Source organism: Pleurodeles waltl, chromosome 9 (genome assembly GCF_031143425.1).
Source record: "Pleurodeles waltl isolate 20211129_DDA chromosome 9, aPleWal1.hap1.20221129, whole genome shotgun sequence".
NCBI lineage: Eukaryota > Metazoa > Chordata > Amphibia > Caudata > Salamandridae > Pleurodeles > Pleurodeles waltl.
Genome location: NC_090448.1, coordinates 508470147 through 508490541, shown reverse-complemented (window position 1 = coordinate 508490541; position 20395 = coordinate 508470147). Strand labels below are relative to the sequence as shown.

The window sequence follows — 20395 nt, the reverse complement described above, 5'->3', positions numbered from 1 at the left end:
GGCAGCCTACCCATATGCTTGGACTGAGCTTGAACGCTTGTTATCCCACATTGTCCTTTGCATTTTTTTCCTGTTCCACCTTCAGATTGCGGAAAAGTGCAACATAGTAAATTGGACAAATCTGATGATGAAATGAGGCAACACTATGTGACACTGGTCAGATCGGTATGACAATGGACAGTCGTGTGCAATTTTCTAAGAGTACTACAACACTGGGCAGGAAAATGTGATATTGAGCAAGACTATTTTGTATTGGGCTGCACCGTCATTTTGTGACACTGTGTCACACTGATCAGTGTAATATCATACTAATTAAATCTGAGTTATCTTGACCAGCAGTATTATGTTAGTCATAACTATAATTAGTAGGGAAAGGCAAAGAATTAAAAACAAATGCTTGATCTTCCCCCATGGAAGCATAGGATTTTCCTTGGGATTGTCCTCGAATTTAGGAAATAGGTGGAGATGTACCTCTTTGAAGAACACTACATCACAATGTATTAACAGTCCACAAACCAGCTACCACTCCCATCACTCTCTGACTTTATGCAGGTCCTTGACCATGAACAGCACTCATCTGACTTTTGTCTAGGTTCACACTCTAGAAATACCACATACATGCATAAGTACAGGTGGAGGCCAGAAGGATTAGACGTGAGGAAAAGAGTAGGTTGTTAACAGAGGATCATCATAAAATGTCAGGAAAGAATAAAGATGATGACGCTGTTGACAGCAATGGCCCAGAGGCAAAAAACATTTTTGTAAAGTGTGCATAGTAGGAGAGAAGAGAGGGCCCTGAGCAGTCACACATTCTCATGGGACTCTGCATAGACTGGGGCTAGGAATATCACTAGTCACTGGCTGGTGTCCTGGATAAAAAAGCACACCACCACCAGCTAATCAGATCACTCTGGGAACAGGGAAAGATATGTCTGTGAAGAGGACTGAGTTGTGGTTGTTTGTCCACTTGTTGCCAAGGATAGCAAGTGCTCTCCATGGGTCAATTGTCTGCCCCTAAACTGCTGTAGTGACACAAAAGGCAGAAGAACTGCTCCATCCTGTGTAGGAGAACCAGTTGTCAAGTTGAGAGTAAACTGCGCTCTGTCCTATTGGAGTCACTGTTAGAGAGAGGGTAGCTGTGAATTCTTGCAGCATCTTCGAGAAATTCGGAGTCTTGTTTGCAGCAAAAAGCAGGGGTATTCATGTTTGTTTCACTATTGAAGATGTAATTGGAGTCTCCTAGGAGAACAACAGGAATACTGAAAGCAATAAAGTATGCTAACATTGACAATAAGTGGCTCTGGGAAAGATTTAAAGTTCAAAAGATGGATTTCTCCATCACAAACAGATATCCACCCATCTTATTACAAGTGAATTAAATGTTATGGCACCTGCAATAAGGTGGACAAGATATTGGTTGTGTTCTGTTCGCCTGATTTTAAATAAGACTCACTGCCTTTGTCCTAAGGGACTCTGTGAGGCAGACCAGTTTGCTGAAAACATTTTCTTTTTTCATTTTATATACAAGAGCAGCTCCTCTGGGTGTTTTTGAATAGCGAGCACAATGTAACTTTCTTAACACCACTACAGATCCTCAGGACATTTTCTTTTAAATTCATAGCTATGGTTATCTTGATTTGATTTTTACAATTTTCGTGTCATTTTGCTACTAACACTTTCTTTCATTTTTCTAAATTGTTTAAGGAATTTCATTGTGCTGTGTTCTCATCGTTAATGCTGTATAGTATTGCTTGAGCTGTCATATTTCTCTCTGGGGAATATCGTGCTGCTTGTGCTGTAGCTATCAAGGACTGGGCAGAGGTTTGCTAAATTATTTTGGGAGGGTCAGTCCCTCCCAAAATAATAAACAGCTGTCCGATAATGTACTGTCTTGCTCACCTAGACAACCACTTTTAAGTTATATGCTTTAATTCGTATATAGTGCGTCGTGGCACCTACATGAGAGTAAAAAAAGAGCACTGCCTCTGAAACAAAGATTCATCATTTTCTGCTGTGCATCAAGCTTAAAGCTGGTTAGACTCCACATTCTTTAGATTACAGAGTGATTCACTGAAATAGATGTAAGAAGATCATTCAGAGATGTTGGTTGCGGCAGTGATCACTTAAGCTGATAACAGTAGTCCTTCGCTAAGGGGTGCTTGCATTTTTAACCTGTGGAGGTCATCCATTACATCTCGTACAGGATTCTGCAAGGGTCATTTGTACATTTCCAGGAGTGCAGAAAAAGTAGTGTATCTCATATATATGGAACATGATGATAAGACACGACAAGTTTTTAATAAATTCAATTCTTTATTATTGGACATTTTACATCTAGCTGTGATTGTTGGTTTTATTGCAATGGTTTTAAGTAACTATGTTAATAAAGAGAATCTGAATTTGGAACATTATGATAAATTTGCACCAAGCCATTTTATCCACCTTTCTTTCTTTTTTCCTAAGGTAGCATTGAATTGTATATTGTATATGCTGTATATCAGGCTCCACTAAGTAGTAGCTTTCCAACTACCTATAATTAGCTATCCAGAGTACAGCTCAGTCTACTAAATTAGGGGTTTTTCCTTGATTGCAAATATTTAATGTATACTGAAATTGAGAGTGTATATTTGAGATGAAAATTAGCTTATTTTCAGAACTAATAAGCTGATATATAGTGGAAAGTGGTTGAATTTCCGAAATACATGTAAAGCTAATATTTTAGTGATAAATGATGCAGCAGCTTTTTAAAATGTAATTACCTTGGTGCCAGAGGCATTGCAGCTATATTGATGCAGAGGCCTTCAATATTGACAAAACCTGTTTTACATTAGTGCGAGCAACCATGCTTGAGGTGATCACTAGTAGTAATCTGGAATATGGTGGCCACTAATGTAATCTTGTCTGTTGTGGTCACTATAAAAAGACTAATCATTTTAGAAACTCTCAAAGAGTTTCATTAAACAGATGTAGCACTTATTACAAAATATGTTGAGGACCTCAGCTTCTATATATTTTCTCCTCATATCTTTAACATGCTTCTATTTTCAGATCAGGGCTCAGAAAAAATGGCTTTTAGTGCCAGTTTATTTTTTCTGTTAATGTCGTGGTTGTCAAATGCACAACTGAAAAGTAAACAGTCCAGTTTCCTACACCAGTTTTTTTTTATTAACAATAACCTCTAAATGAGGCACATTTCATTCTGTTTCTCTGGATCTCTTGCTTTTCGTTTCATGGCAAATTCTGTAAGGCATACAAAATGTGCAGAAAAGTTCTAGGCGTGAAAACATCTGTCCTACTTGTAGTGATTTCAGGTCCTACTAGGGATAAAAAGCGTTGGCAAAGTGACAACCGATAGGTTTCCCTGCCTCTAGACTTCCTAAACTTTCTTGAAAGTCCAGATAACACAAAAACATTGACAGGCAGAAAAGTAGTTACTAGTTCAACCATGAGCATCACAGTTCTTATGTTTGTGGACTTATTAGCATGATTACCAAATCAGAATTGCAGGCATGGTAAAGCTCTTCAATAGGAGCGAGCCTAACCTAAGATGGTGGGTGTTGATGTTACCTTCGTTTTCCAGGTCACTGTAAGGTTTGCGGTATGGAAAGCAGATGTGAAACTCTGTCTTCCTCTACCAAGGTGCATATTTGGAGGGTTATTTTCACTTTCACGTATTTTGCACTCGGTTCCACCACTAGTCACCTCTTTGTTTTCTTGCTCCTCTCTCGGGCACCGTTCATCCTAGATTTTGTGTATTGCTCCTCTTTTCAAATTCCCCTTACATACTTGAGCCTGCCGCTCCCCACATCTATTTCTGACTAGGTGTTTGCAGTATCTAGATGTGGCTTCCCTATGCCTAGGAATGGGCAGCAAATTATATTGTTCTCATTGCCCGAGTCTCATAAGTCTGGATTCTGCATAGGGGTAAATCTAGCATGTCTGGATAAGAAAAATCGGTTGAAGTCTGCCGGACACCTGGTAAGAAACTTAAAGTAGTCATTGTGAAAACCAATAAGTGATTGAATTGCAGAACAGGGTTTGGAATCTAAAGCCCAAGTTATGGAGTTAGGACCTACAAACACATTTCTATGAATTTTTTTTTAGAAAGGATGGCCATGTTTTTCAAAAACAAGGTGCAGTTTAGAAGTGGAACGAAACATTACGATTTAACAAACCTTCCATTAATGGAAACATTTTCACCTTGAAGTGTATGGTGATTGCACACAGACTGATACTTTGGGATTGGAAACACTTTCTGCAGTGATTACTGACAAACAAAGTAAGAAAATGAGTATACAAGTTTCAATTCAATAATAGGAAGGGAACGGCTAATGTTGGCTATCCGCTTTAGAAATTCCAACACAGATCTATTCCGTTGCGCCCAAGTCTTGTTAAACGTCAGGGGTTCTGGTTTACAAGTCCTTGCGTTAACTGTATTTCTAAATTGTTTTTGTGTTTTATTTACCTGCGCTGACGTGATAAAATGCAAAACAAAGTTAATGTTAATTTTACTATGTTATTACCAATTTATGTAAAGAAGTTAACATTCTAAGGTGTACATGGGTCTGGGTTTCTACATTTACGCAAGTACACAGTAAATAGTTTAGCAAATTACATTGATATTTCATGGTATATTGAAGAGTAAAAGATGCCAAAAGATGCCATTTTTTATTAAACAATGAATGGTTTATGTATGAACCTATTTTCGAACGGCATTGTATAAATCTGCAAAAACAAACTAGTACTTATTGTCCAACTCTATCAGTGTACTGGATTCTTGAGAGTATGGTTTATTGGAGTTCCTTTTGATGTATATTTTCTACTTTTAAGCTAAATTTTGGAATTCTATAGAAGGGTGCTTTTGAGCATAAGTGGATATTAGGTCTGGTTAGCCAAGACCTTTTGATTTTACTAAAAATATATGTGTAATGTATTTACCTTAAGGGGCTTTCAGCCAGCCCACTTCATCCTTTGATCTGTTGTGTCATTCACATTCTGCATCCACCCACTAAAGCAAGCAGCATGAGCAGTGGGTCAGCCTGCTTCATCCACGTGCTAGCTTCACTTAGAGTGGCTGTATTTTGCTCTTTTACATGGTGCACATTCATACACAAGGTAGTTTCCTTCAATTACATTGTTGTTGTTTTTACTTGATTATTACTTTAGTGTTGCCTTTGGGTTTAGATCATGATGTGATATCAGGATGATTTCTACCAGCTACTTTTGATTTGATCGCAGTGCACATTCCAGCTTTATAACTTCCTATTGCTAATGCTGATGTAAATTTGTTTGGAACGACCTTTTATTATCCGACTGCTGCTGTTTCACAGCATACCATTTGAAACTGTTCTTTATGGGGTTATCTTGTATCTAGCATGCACACAATAAAGAGCATTTATAACTACACTCCTGTTTGTCATGCTGGTATGTATTCTAGTTGAGGACTACAATTATACTTTCAAACCAGTTCAGTCTATATGTTCTGCTTGTATGGCTTTCTAGTTTTCTTTTAGTGCTTTTTTATGTCATGCTAGCAGGGACATTTAACTATATTACTAATTAAATTGACTTTATTCCAATGTTATGGTCTGTCTGTCTTACTGCCTTTCAGTCTGTCTACTTAGCTACCTGCCTGTCAACCTATCTACCAGTTTGTCTGTTTTTTTGTCTATCTACCTCTCTATTTTTCTGTCTATCTACTTTCCTGTGTATCACCTTTCTATCTACTGGTCTATATACCAATCTGACTACCTATCTGTCCACCTCACAATGTCTAGCAACACAACCCTTTCTATCAATCTATTTCTCTACCAATCTATCTCTCTCTCCATCTATCTATCTTTGTCTTTCCAACCCTTTCCATTGATCTATCTTTGCAACTCTCTCCCTGCAAATCTTCCTATTTATCCATCCATCATTCTATCTCTCTATCTATTCATCTGTCTTTGCAACTCTATCTATCTATCTATCTATCTATCTATCTATCTATCTATCTATCTATCTATCTATCTATCTATCTACCATTTATCGAGGTAGCCTTTTCTATGAACACAAACTTCTCTATCTAGCTATCACTCTAGGTAACCATATCTATCTATCTATCTATCTATCTATCTATCTATCTATCTATCTATCTATCTATCTATCTATCTATCTATCTATCTATCTATCTATCTATCTATCTATCTATCTATCTTATCTATCTATCTATCTATCCAAGCTGTTGCCCTGTGTGTCTACCTATCTACAAGCCTCTTGGTCTATTTTATCTCTAACTGTCTCTGCCTCTCTTTGTCTATCTATCATTGCAAATCTATCGAATTTAGGCCCATATTTATACTCTGCTTGTGCCGGATTTGTGTCATTTTTTTACGCAAACTCAGCGCAACACTAAGACCATATTTATACGTTGATGCTAAACCTCGCTAACGTCAAAATATCTCAGTGTGCGTCATTTTCTGGATGCGTGAAACCGCCTTGCGTTAATGAGATGCAAGGTAGGCGTTCCCGTCCCAAAAATGACTTAAACACCCGTGAGCCATATTTATCCAACCAGGAAAAAATGGCGCACGGCTGGGAGGCAGAGCCGGAAATGACGTAAATCCCGATTTGCGTAAAAAAGTAACGCCTGGGTCAGGGCAGGCGTTAAGGGACCTGTGGGCTCTTTTTCATGGTGGGAGACCATGGAAGCAGTCCACAGGTGCCCTTCCCTGCACCCAGGGACACCCCCTGCCACTCTAGCCCACCCCTGGAGGACACCCATGGATGGGGGGACCCATCCATGGTGAGTGCAGGTCAGTGCAGGTAAGTATAATATTTCTTTTTTTTAGTGTGGCATGGGGGGCCTAACTTGGGCCCCCCTACATGCCACTGTGCCCAATGGCCATGCCCAGGGTACAGAGGTTCCCTGGGCATGGCCATTGGGCAGGGGGGCATGACTCCTGTCTTTGCTAAGACAGGAGTAATTTCCATGGGGGTTGTGCGTCAAAAAATGGCGCAAGTCAGGTTAGAGCCAATATTTTTCACTCTAATCTGACTTGCACCATTCTTTGGCGCACAACTCCCAGTTTTCCCTTTGCCTCCGCTGCCCAATTAGAGTCATTTATTTTGACGCAAACCAGGCCTCAGCGCCGGCTAACGTCATTCCATAAATAAGGCGCCCAGCAGGCGCGTTGGAATGGCGTTAGCCGGCGGTAAACATTTTGACACAAATCTGCCCTGGCGGTGATGTGTGTAAAAAAGTATAAATATGGGCCTTAGTGTTATCTATCTATCTATCTATCTATCTATCTATCTATCTATCTATCTATCTATCTATCTATCTATCTATCTATCTATCTATCTATTTATCTATCTATCTATCTATCTATCTATCTATCTATCTATCTATCTATTTCAGAATTTGCCACTCTATGTATGCAGCAATCTCCATCTATGCAACCCTCTCTAGCTAGCTAGCTATCTAGCTATCTATCTATGCAATCATGTCTATTAATATACTTACCTATCTCTATGCATGTCTATCAATATATGCAGTCGTGTCTATGTATCTATCAATATAATTATATATTTATCTATCTATCTATAACTATCTTCTTAGAGGTAGGTAGACAATGCCGGATGGGTTGGCTTTTTTTTAGGTATACAACTTTCTGATTTTACTAAAAGTATGTGGATAACAGTTATAGGTGTTTAAGCCAGACACCATCCATTAGTTTGTTGTTGTGCCATTCATTTTTGTATTACACCCACTCCATCATGCATCATGGGGCAATGATCAGCCCACTTCAGTCATTGGCTTACTTCACTTTGAGTTACAGCAGGCTGCCCTTTCACAGAGAATGCATCCCCACACAAAGTGTTTCAATACAGTGCCAGGCACTACTATAGCAATGTGTGTTTAATGAGACCAAAAATATTTTTGCCTTAAGACAATTTTTTTTCTGTTTTTGTTAGATTGGAGACAGTCTGGTAGCTTACACAACCATAAGGTTTTTCAAAAACCATGAGAGAACAAAACAAGAATTGCCAAACAGAGCGGCTATCTATCAGATTTGTCTATTCTTGTTTTTGTTATTGGGAGCATTCAATTGTCTATGGCAGAAAATGGGGTATGGTGGAAAAACAGTTACAAAAATCATTAATAAATTAATTTGAAACAAAGTTCAATATGTATTGAACAATGTAATTTATTTCATATTTAGTATTGTGAAAATTATAATTTACTAATACATATGAAAAAAGATAATGTAAAGCTGTACACCTAATTTTCAGAAACATACTTCATAGAAATAGAAATAGACAATATCATAAGTTAACATTTAAAAAATGCTATGACTTTACATTATTCTGTTACCAATTATATACTTAAATTATTCTGTTTATGGCATCTTATATATTGTAAAACATTAAAGCCTTAAGGGCTTTATGAGCTTTGTTAAGACATTTATTATGATTAACGAACTCCCTGGTAATCAATGTGCCAGTGTGTGCAAGATGTGAGCACTCTGTATAGTGACTATTTGTGAGATTTGCAGCTCATAATTCTAATATGCTTTTAAAGCAATATGCAAAAATGCAAATCCATATTTACACTACAATTCAAAATGCATCCTACTAAAGCCTATATTGGCAATTACATACACACTGTTGTTATTTATCAAACCCATGGGTGCATTTCCACAGTAGTCAGAATCCACTTACTTTGAGCACTTTTAAGCTGAGTTGTCCCAAGGTTAGCTGTGTAGAAAAGAAATGTATTTTTGTTTTTTAAATAATATCTTGGTTTACAGGAAAAGCGCTCCGCTGCCTTTTGGCAAGGTTTGCGCCATAGATATAATATATAAAAGCTGTCAAACATATTTCAAAACATATAACCATGTTTACATTAATTTTTTGTAATATTCTGAAATGCAACAAGAACAACATTATATAAAACAATATAGTTCCTCATCTGAAACTAGAAATTACAGAAAAAATGAAACATATTCAAAGGAAAAAATAACTTACCTGTAACCATGGTTCTCCAGGGTAAGTATTCACAATAGCCACAATGGGATAATATTCCCCCTTTGTTTCTTTGAAACATTTCTTCAGAGATGTTTAAGGTAGATACATAGAATTTCAAGATAGACACTACCTCACACATAATAATGCTAGCCCATTTGATACCTGTTCTAGTAATAATTTGTAACATGTATTCCAACGCTAGCCTGTGTTACTCAGTGCAATTGTTCCCCAATTCCATTATTTAAGTAATAATTACTGGTATCTTTTCAACCTTTTCTCTTGGGAGGGGTTTCCATTCATTGACAACATTTAATATGAAAAAAATACTTTCTTGACTCATACACCTATCCAACCTACATCCACTCTAATGTAATTTAAATAGTCCTGTCACGTCCATGCTGGTAATATGTGGTAAATCCAAGGACCAAGCATCACTTGACGGTTTCTGCCTGAACTCTTTGTGAACTGCCATTATCCTTTTATCCTTCTAGAGATTTATCCTTAAGAAACAATTGCAATACTTTAGTTTAACAAATGACTAGTGATGTGATACTCTTTACCTTTCTGCTGGTTACTCAATCATGTGCATCATAAAATATTCTGTTGTGGTCATTATGACTAAAGAGGTAGTGCAAAAATACAAGTGCAAACAGTTTTGTGCCTCTTTATGCCAGCACTACTTGTCAGGAGCTGTGCTTGTGCAAATTCAGTCCGGACACATGCTATCAGATTTTGCTGTTGGTAACATAAACGCCTGAATAAAATCCTAAAAATTGAGAAATAACACAAAAAAATCTGCCTAGCATATGATACCATTTTGTTTCGGGTAGGTTTTGTTTACACCCAAGCAAGGATCTGCATAACTGATTGTCTTTTTTCCCCTTAAAAAGTGTACACACCTTTTACAGTGAACTCAAATATTTTTCCAACATCCCATTAATGTATGCTGGCCATAAATTTAACCTTGTTTTCTTTGACACTGCTTGAAATTACTGTACGCTAAGTGAACAACTTGACATTAGTCTCTTTTAAGACAATACTGCCATCTTATATATCAAACTTTGCAGCTTCCTAAATCATGATTATGCCTTTACCATCCAGTTGGTGTTTCACACCTTTGACATATTTTTGTGTTGGTGTTACTGGTCTTTATGAAGCATCATAGGACTTGATCATCCATAACTTACTCTATAACAAGGATATGCTAATGCACCCACAGGATGGCGTGGGGGGGTAACTATAAGCACAAACTACACAACTGTCACATGGGACTTATTTGGGAGTGAGGAATAGGCCAAACAGGCACCAGAGCTTCAGAGTTTAAGAGTTATTTAAACAACTATTGAGCTCTGAGACTTGTTTGGCCTATTCCTCACACCCAAATGAGAAACACCAAAGTTTGTGCTGATCATCCAGAACTAACTATAACAACTTTCCTGAATGTTTGGTTTGAATCTCAAATCTAGAAGAATGAGAACCTTGTGGCATGTAGGAACATTAAGGGATTCATTTAGAGTCTGGTGGTGGGAATGTGAATGTGTGGGTGTGACAAAGGGAACCAATGTCTAAGTCAAGTTAACTCAAGTTTAGTTTGTGATTTGGAACTCCTAGGAGGTCCACATAAAACAAGAAAATACACAGAGAGTGGGATAAAATAGATTCTCGAAACTGGATGCTCACTAAGACACCCTCAACTTCATGCAGTACAAATGCAAACAACATTTTCTAAAGTTAAAAACAATAATACAAAACACTTCATTTAGTGGGTTGAGTAATAATTACATAGCAACATCAGTCGTAAGGACAGAGAATCTTAAAAAAAGGAGTTTCAGCCACTTACGACGATGTAACAACAATGCAGGGCATAGGAATAAAACATGTTTCAAATCCTGGCTTCCATTTTTACAAACTGACATGTGCTTGATGTACCGTACAATCTGGATGTTAAAACATTTAACAGAACAATATTTAGATGAATTAATTACAGAGGCATCTAACCACATGGGCCACATTCCATGTTAAGCAATGCTGCTACTTATTGAAAATGAGAGAATTCATACTGAATCAAAATTTACTTTTTTCTTATAAGTGTAAATATCCAAATGGAAATGTATCTTAATAGGAGCCTGCTTAAGAAGAGCTATAAGCTGTACCAACCATTTGGATGAAACCAAACTTAATTCAAAATCATATTGCTCTAATAAGATTCCTGAAAAATATAGTTGTGTCTCTTTTTATTTTAAAAATCTCCTTATATATAAGGTGTCATAAGGCGTTACAATCACTATTCACGAGGTAATGTCCCCATCAGACCACGTCCACCAAACCCTATACACATGAAAATTTTAAACCGAATTTTAATTTTAATGTAGGAGTGGGCACTGAAGTATTGAATGATAGTAATCTCCTTAATATTTGTCCTTCAGTCATATCTAAGAAACCCAAATTTGCCACATCAATTAATGCAACAGCATAAAGTAGGGAACACAGAATTGTGGCCAAATACACAGACAGGAGATGAGAGACATAGCCTCATAAAATGTGCAAGCACTCTTGCCTGTGATTGTGCCTTACAAACACTACTGGATATATGCTCCGAATCATTTAATGTACTGCACCTAATTTTACCTAGGAAAGTATAAGATTTAACTGTTTTTAGTGTTTGTGTACCAAGATGCCAAGAATAATAGAGCAGGTGCTCTTTTACCCTGGAAGCATAACACCTTACTTTTTGGAGGAGTTGATTTTCAAAAAGTGTACTCCAGCATACTGTTGTAGTGCACCTAGATGATGTTCTAAGCCTTTAGTGGTCATCAGCATATAATAGAAAGATCACTTAGCGACCTCTGATACTGAGTGGGAAACCCGTGCTATTGGATAAAAAGCTAGTGCAACCCAATATGTAAAGGGAAAAGAGCAATGGCACAAGCAGACAACCTTGATTTAAGCCATTTTTTGTGGGGTCAACTGCAGGCAGTCTCCGATCCCCATTTAACAGTATCTGGTACCAAGCAGAAGAGTGAAGAGCAATAATTAAATGCAATAAAATGCAAGGCATTTCAAGATTAGGCAATGTTTTCCACAAGCATGAACAATAAACTTTATCAAAAGCTGTGGACAAATCAATAAAAGCAGCATTTTCAGGGAAGCTCTTGATAGACACCTATTTTTCAGTAATACATTGTAAAGTTGCAGTACTTTTTTATAATACTCGATTGTTCTAACGGTGTTATAATATTATAATGAAACCAAGAGATACGGTGCTTCAATAGTTATCCAGTAAAAACCTCACCCACAGCATCGAGCAATCCAATGTGTAGATAAGTAATGGGTTGAATATGGTCATCCTTCTTAAATGGAGGAACAATGACACTTCCACGCCAGGAAGAAGGCACAGAAGCGATGGTATACCAACAGTCAAAGATCAGAAGAAGAATCATTGCCCAAAGTCTTATTTCCCTTCTTATGACCCTGATCGGGACTTTGTCTAGTCCCACTGCAACACAGGATAGAATTGTACTGATTACAGTCTCGATCTCACTCAAAGAGGGAGGACCATAACTTGCCAATATCAGCTGAATGTCAGTAGGGAGATCTTCAACACAAAATCCAACACTGGCTTTATCCTCATGTCATTCCCTAATAAAACGTCCCTATATTTCTTAACTAATGGACATGGGGTGAGATCTCATTCTTGACCCATAACACTCAGCAATGATTTCCCAGTATTTTCTTACTAAACGCAGCGTCTCTTAAATCCATCTATTTATGGTCCCAACTTTGTTTCCTTAAACCGATCTCCAAGGGATATATTCTCCTCATAAGCAAAGATATTACCCTGACTCTTTCTTTTGATTATAATTTTTACGATCTCAGAGGACAGTAATTATGACAATCCCTCTAGAATGAAATGAATCACTGTGCTACAGAACCAAGTTAGCAACAATCTTAGACTGAAAAAAACCTTTCTCTTACTCTAGAAAATATATGTCACTACTTTGATACATCTTCAAATTGTCAATGTCTGCAAAACAGGGACCTACTCAAAATCACATCATGAACAAATAAAGCTACAAAGTCTAATGTAGAAGTAGCTGTAACAATAGAGGAGAGAAAAGCATCATGTCCCTTCCCCTTATGGTGATTGTACTATGAGATGACTCAGCACAAAAAGGTTCCACAACTGGATAGAGTTTGGTTGACAAAGGCTTGGAAGAGGGGAAAAAGGGTTAGGGCAGCTGCCGAAACATCATCTACTCCTCCTGCCACAAAAACAGTGGAGGACAAAACTGACTTTGAGGAATGAGCATTGTTAATCATTAAAACATTGCTATTTTCATTAACAGAAGTATTTACTGGTGCCCCATCCAAGCTTTTTTTAAATCCTTTGTTTATGTATTTCTTTTTATGCAAATTATGTATTTTATCTTTGGGCTTCCCTGTGGGCTAAGCGGGCAAGGGATCATCATCTACAGGTGCTTTTGCCAGCTCTTTGAACATGAAAATGGGAAAAGCGTCCTACTTTGAACAAGCAGCCTTGTCCACATAACAGGGGGCACTAGGTTTGGGGAGCCCAGATTGAAAAAAGGCTTTACCTAGTGTATCAGACTTTCCTCATTCTTCTGTGTTTGGAGACCCTCACAATGGTTGTAATTTATGGTTTACCAGCTTGAGACCCACAGTTTTTATATTTATCTTTCACCTGCATGAGCTGTAGAGGAACCTCACCCCTGATGTATCATCTTGTAACTCATAACCTTTAGTCCCAAGCTTTGCCTGCAATCTATAAAAGGGATCCTCTATGTCTAGATCAAGTAATAGTGACTTTCCTTCTCATTACCCATCAGTTACCCAGCCAGATTTAAAGAAGCGTCCTCTCCCTTATAAACCAACAGAACTTTCAAGATCGTAGCTACAGCGTAATGAATGTGGTCAGCATTATTTTCCATTGTTTCCAGCAAAGTTAATATGGAAGATAAAATCCATACTAGGCATTTAAGGGGTTTGGAGAGTTGCACATATTGACCCGGGAGACTGCAAGACAAGTTCCCAAGTACCACCAACTCAGGGGTGTCAGATGTTCCCAAGTCTGCCGAGCATAGTCCTGAGGTGGTGCTGCTATACAGCTTCAGATCTGCTGAGGCTGGCTAGGGGGAGATGATGGGGCTTTTCTCATTTAGAGAATGATTTCTCAAACCTGTGTAAAATCATCATTATGATAATTAAAATCTTCAGCATGATAAATGGAAACCTCCCCTACCACTGATTCTGTAGTATTTATACCAGCTAGAGGCAGAGTTGGGGAATAATAAGTTAAGATTTGTAGCAGTTTTTAGTTCTATATTGTCTGAGGCGTCCCCCGACCAACACCGCTGTCACTAACCTCCTTTTGACAAAAGGAAAAAAATAGAATTTGAGCTCTTCATTAGGTTTACATGAGCAGCCGTATTTCTAATGGGGATCAATTTGGTCTTGTTACAAGCCCTTAAATGAATCAACCTTCCTGAGTGGAGTTTCCGAGCTGTCATGTTCCTTTCTAAATCACTTGGAAATAAGAATGTTTGATGCATTGAATCAGAATGAGAGACAGGTGAAATAAGCCTATACTTTTTACAGCCCTCCACGACTCTCTTAAATGGTTCCTCTGTAAGACCGAGGGTGCCGGACAGGACTACCTAGTGTGAACAAGCTGCAGTGGCCTAACACTGGCCGCTTCCGCTCACAGTAGATGGCCTGGTGCCTAATGTACTTACCACTCACCACCAAGGCTGTGTCCAATAGCATCCGTGTGAAGTAGAGTACACAATTAGAACCACAAGCTATACCTATCCCAAGTGCACTGTGCAAATCCAATTAGTCCAAGATAAATCAAAAAGAGACCAAACAGGCTGGAACCGCTCAATAAAATGAAGGGAAGAGAGACACAACACTCAAAACTTACCTCCTCCTCCACGCTGCTGCTGCTTCCAACTCCACCTCCACCACCACTAAACCTCCAAGTCTTCAATCACATCTAAAAGGATTAAAAGAATGCTAGCTAGCACACAGGGGTGCCACCTTAGTCTGAAGGAGTGGTGAAGTAAAAACAGGGATGCTGTCTCTCCCAGAACCAGTCCGTGCACTCCGTCAACCTCGAACCACTGGCGAGCCAGCCCCACCACATGTCCAACTCCCCTAACTTCCTAGGGGAGCCGGACACAGTAGCAGTGAGCCAGTGGAAGACCAACAGCGCTGATCGGTGTCACTAGCACAGCTGAATTCACTGAAGCGCACACAGGCCAAGCAAGAGCCGAGCAGTGGAGGTTCAATCTCAGGACCAAAATCAGTAGATGCGGTGTGCAGCGGCAGTCTGTGTTGGACTTTCAGTGAGAGACGCAGTTCACCAACAGGTGGACACGAGCAAGGCAGCATTAGGGGAGAAGCACACCAGTATGACATTAGCCATCCCTGGAAAAAAATACCCTCATGGCAATTTCACAAAGACAACCCAGCATGGGAGAATTGCCATCAGGAAGGTTGCTGCTGGATACATTCCCCAAAAGTGGGTTTTAATTAGTATCCAAATCAGATGGGTCATTAACATGTAGGGACCTACCCTCTTGCACATCAGGGACATTTTGTGGGGTTTCATGACAGCCTCCGATGGTTATGATGATGCACTGCAATGGGGAGGAACCATATAAGATGATAGTGGACCAGAATCCATAAATTCGGCATCCATCCTTGACAGCCTCTCCTCTGTTAACAAAATGTTCCAGTTGGCTGAGGAAGCAACAGCTCTGCAATATGGAAGTCGATCTTCCACTCCCTTCTAAATGAGAGGATGGGTAAGAAGGGACATTTGTGGTTTTTAGTGACTGCACTGTGGTAGCATGCAACATGTATGTTACAGTTCTATGTTATAATTGAATGTGTATGGGTCAGCTTGAATGTTGATTATAGAAGTGGGTGGAATTCCATTGTCAGCAGTTGACTGAAGCTGCGGCAAACAAGAGTGATGCAATTTTAGGGTGGCCTTATCAGGAGAAGATAAAGATTAGGTTATACCCTACAAGTCAACAGGAGAGGAAAATATTATGAGTTGTGATAAGATGAGACCTAATTTGTATGACTATAATCTCATAGATGAACTTCCAGATGCTTTCAAAAGGATTCAGACATTGCTTTGTTTTAAAATAGAACACAGTCCCAGTCAGGCACAGCGTGAGGTATGTGGCTGTAAAATACAGGGAAAAGCTCAAAGTTATATGGGATGGTTCATGCAAGAGTAAGATAAACAAGCCACAAGAACCTCCCCAATGAAACTTTGGAGGCAATTTCCTTACGGTGTTCTGGGAAGTTGAAGTTTTCTACTGACCTGTGCAATTTGAAGTATTCCATTCGTGTAAACTCAATCCTCTATCCAGTTTACATGAAACAGTGTAGACATTTGATGAAGAAAATAAGTTATCTGCATTAGACTTAGTTAGTGCCTACCACCAGGTGGATTTGTGGAGTTGTATGGCCTTTATATTGGATGAAGAAAGTATCAATACCTCATGATGCCTTTGGCTGGTCTAGTACCATGTTTCCAGTGAATGATAAAAGAGACTGAATGGGTTACCTTGGGCCGTGGTCTTTCAGAATGACATCCTTGATTAGGAGAAGGATCGAGCAAAAAATGTCAGCCTTGCAAGGGTTTTTGATGTGTTGAGTGAATGTGGGCTGACTCTGAAAGTATCCAAGTGCAAGTTCACAAGGAGGAAGTGGAATATCTTGGACATTGTATAAGCAAACATGACCTAAGGCATGAGGAGAAACATATTAAAGCAAAGCTTGAGGCACCAATTCTTCAAACTAAAGAACAAACTGTATCCTTGTAGGGCTGACAGAACTCTACTCAGAATTTGTAGAATGATATTCTAAAACATTAGAACCGCTGAGATGCTTATTGAGAAAGAATTCCATTGTGTGGTACTGAGATCAAGATGCCACTGTTCTGCAGCAGCAAAATGGAAAGGGAAATTGGCTTGTTGGCTTTCTTGGGCAGTCTGTTCACTAGCACTGAGTTAGGGAGGCTAATAATGGGACTGCCAATGCAAAGCTACTACAACCTACCTCGAGGTGTCACGTTTCTCTACTAAAGTCATGTATCTACTAGGCTACCTCAGTGACCAAACAAGAAAGAATCTTGGGATAATAGGCAGAAGGATAGGTGCACAGTATGCATGTGCTTTTTAAGGAGTGGCGGGTCTTACCAGGTCAGCATCTTTCATATTGTGCACTACAATCTTTGAATCATCCCATAAAAGCTACAGGACTTCGACTACACCTTCTCTCTCAGCATATGTATCATAAGGTAGGTGAAGCCCTGTAGGACACTAGGTTACTGGTTAGAGGGTGTGAAACATTACTCAAGCAGCAACCACAATTCTTCTCAGTCTAAAATAAAAGCAAACCCCAAAAATTAACCTGTGCTTAACCCTATGCTAGCTTTACACAAAACAGTCAGGCTTAACTTAGAGGTAATCTGTAACGTAGGTATGCAGCCCTTCACACAGTCATAAAGTGAAAACACAGCATAAGAAAAATCTCACACAATTTTCAAAAAGAGAGTAAAATTAAATAAATTATTTGACACCAAAATGACGAAAATCAAATTAAGTAGAATTGGAGCAAAGATAGATGAAAATAGTGCTCAAAAGCACAAAGTGAAAACTCTGGTAATCTGGTTGTGCCAGACAGTGACAAGGTCTCAAGTTCAGGCTAACCATGACTAAGCATGGGCCAGATACAGGGATCAAGTTCCGCCAGCTGAACAAGTACCATAAATCTGGGTTCTGGAGCATAGCAAGATGCTGTGTGGAGGATGCGTAGCACAATTGCAGTTCCAATGGGCTGCGGGCTGCAATGCCAGGTCCTGTGTGGAAGATTCATTATGCAGCAGTGGCTCTGGGGAGCTGCCTGGCTGCAATGGGAGGACCTGCATCAAATATGCATCATGCAGCAGCAGTTCAGAGGAGTTGCAAGCTTTGATGTGATGTCCTGCGTCAAGGAGGCATTATGCATTGTCAGTTCCAAAGAGCAGTGGGGTCCTGTGTTGAGGATTCATTGTGCAGTGACAGTTTAGAGATGTGAGGTTTTGCATCACGCTGCTTTGATTCTGCTTGGACCTTAGCTTGGCTGGCAGAGCACCTTCAGACCCACTTCCCAGGGTTCAGGACCGGCGTGGCACCTGTTGGGGAATAAGATTCACAGCAGACTGAGTCCATATGCTGAGTTCAAGGTGATTGGAGTCTTTTTTGTCCCTTAGGCACAGACCTGGAGGCTAGCCAACTAACCCTTGGAGTTACTCTGGTGGTCCTGGGTTTCTCGATACAAGTCCAGTCCTTTACCTCAGGCAGCAGATCAGCAGGCCAGCAGAGAAGAAGCAGTCCTTCTTTTAGCATAGCAGCACCCCAGTCCTTATGAGTCTTTCACAGGTCCGAGGTGTACAGAAGAGCTGGATCTGAGGGTCCAATATATATACTTGGTGCTAGCTTTGAAGTAGGAGAGGTTTCTAGAGGATTCCATCCCAGAGGTGGAACTTCCTTCATCCTGGCACTTGCCCAACCTTGGCAAGGGGAACAAAAAACTAATGTGAAACTCTTAGCGAGTGTGCAGAGGCAGACTCTGTGTGATGTGCAAGTGTGGTAAGTGACAGCCCACTGTCCCCTATCAAGCCAGAGATAGCCCATCCTGCCAACACCTATTCCCCCCTTTGTCTCACTGTCTGGGAACAATACACAAAGACCAACTGTCAGCTATACTTATGTATGTGACACAGGAAATAGGTACAAAATGGTTAGGTCAAGAAAATGCCAACCTTCTAAAAGTAGCATTTTCAGAATTGTGACTCAAAATCAAACTTTAAATAGAGTTTTACGATATAATTCTTTAGACACCAAACTCAACATTCCTATTTGCTCCAATTGATAATCCAATTTTATCTTTTGGGAGAGGTTGGCCTTGCAGTAAACAAATTTAAAGATTTTTACTACCAGGACATGTAAAGCTTAAACGTACAAGTCCATCTTTTTAAATACACTGCTCAATGCCCTATGGGTACGTTAGGGTCTATCCTAGAGTGACTTAAAAAGGAAGGCTTAGACCTGGTAAAAGAGTGATTTTGCCAGGTTGTAATGTCATTTTAAATGTGCACAAACAGGCTGCAATGGCAGGCCTGAGACATCTTTAAAGAACTACTTATGAAGGTGGCACAGTCAGCGCTTCAGGCTCACTAGTAGCACTTAATGTACAGGCCATGAGTATAGGTAATACCACTTTAATACCACTTTGCTAAGGATTTTAAAGGTAAATTAAACATAGTAATTGGGTGTAAGCCAATTTCATCATATTTAAGGGAGAGGGCACAAGCACTTTAGCACTGGTTTGCAGTGGTAAAGTGTGCAGAATCCTAAGGCCAGCAAAAATGAAGTAAGTAAAAACAGGATGATGGAAGGCAAAAATGTTGAGGGAAAGCATACCAATGATGTCAGGTCCAACAAGCCCACAACCTTGTGCCTACATCTGCACTTACTGTCACTTCGATCCATTAGTCTGCAAAGCCACTGAACATTTACAAGCTGTCTTCTGCTGGTAATCTGCTGTGCTCGGCAACAGAAGTATGTGCCCCAAACCAAACATGTCCTTCACAAAATTGACCAAATAGGCCCATCATGGTAGGATAGCTAAACTTAAATGTGCCATAAGGATGACTAGGACCTCTTCCTCTGTGGCAAAATCGAACCCCCAAATACACTATTTGAACACTATGATTCTTTAGAATTTAGCTTTGTATTGATAAGCTGCTAGGTTTGGTACCTGACTTCCTGCTCCTTTTCCCTTATTCCTCATGATTAGTAGAGCAATGGGTCCCACACCCATTATTATCAGCAACTCCGACATGTACCCATAAGCAGTGGCACAGTTGTGAGTGTTGTTAATAGTTGTGTGTGTTGTAGTGAACCTTTTGATAACCAATTAACAGTAATACCTGAGCTTATTGGATGGATGTACATGCTACTGCCTAGTGTGTTGTATTGGGCATGTGTGATGCTGCTTGGAATGATGTGCTGTAATGCCCATGATGATAGTCAACTATATAGTGCATTTGTAAGGTGTAGGGTGAGTTTGAAGTGTTTTGTATGCTCTCTCTGTTGTTGGATGAAGAACCTGAAGTCTGCATGTTCTACCTGCCAAGATCCATTGGATATTTAGGATAAGAAAAATCACAAGACAAACACTCCTCGAAACGGAGAGAGCCAACAAAAACCACATAGCAAGGCTAAAGACATCAGAAAACATATTTAGCAGGCAAATGTCCAAGCATAGATGTCTCTTTCCCTCACAGTGACTAATTAATGCA

At 39.4% G+C, this 20395-nt stretch overlaps 1 protein-coding gene across 1 annotated transcript in view; it reads right to left on the bottom strand.

Annotated features, from left to right (window-relative positions):
* Positions 1-20395, bottom strand: part of KCNH5 (potassium voltage-gated channel subfamily H member 5) — a 703848-nt gene that overhangs the window by 503560 nt on the left and 179893 nt on the right. The window contains exon 5 of the mRNA XM_069207374.1: positions 8704-8739. Within this exon, the coding sequence (XP_069063475.1) occupies positions 8704-8739 (36 nt within the window). The remainder of the gene's footprint in view (positions 1-8703; positions 8740-20395) is intronic.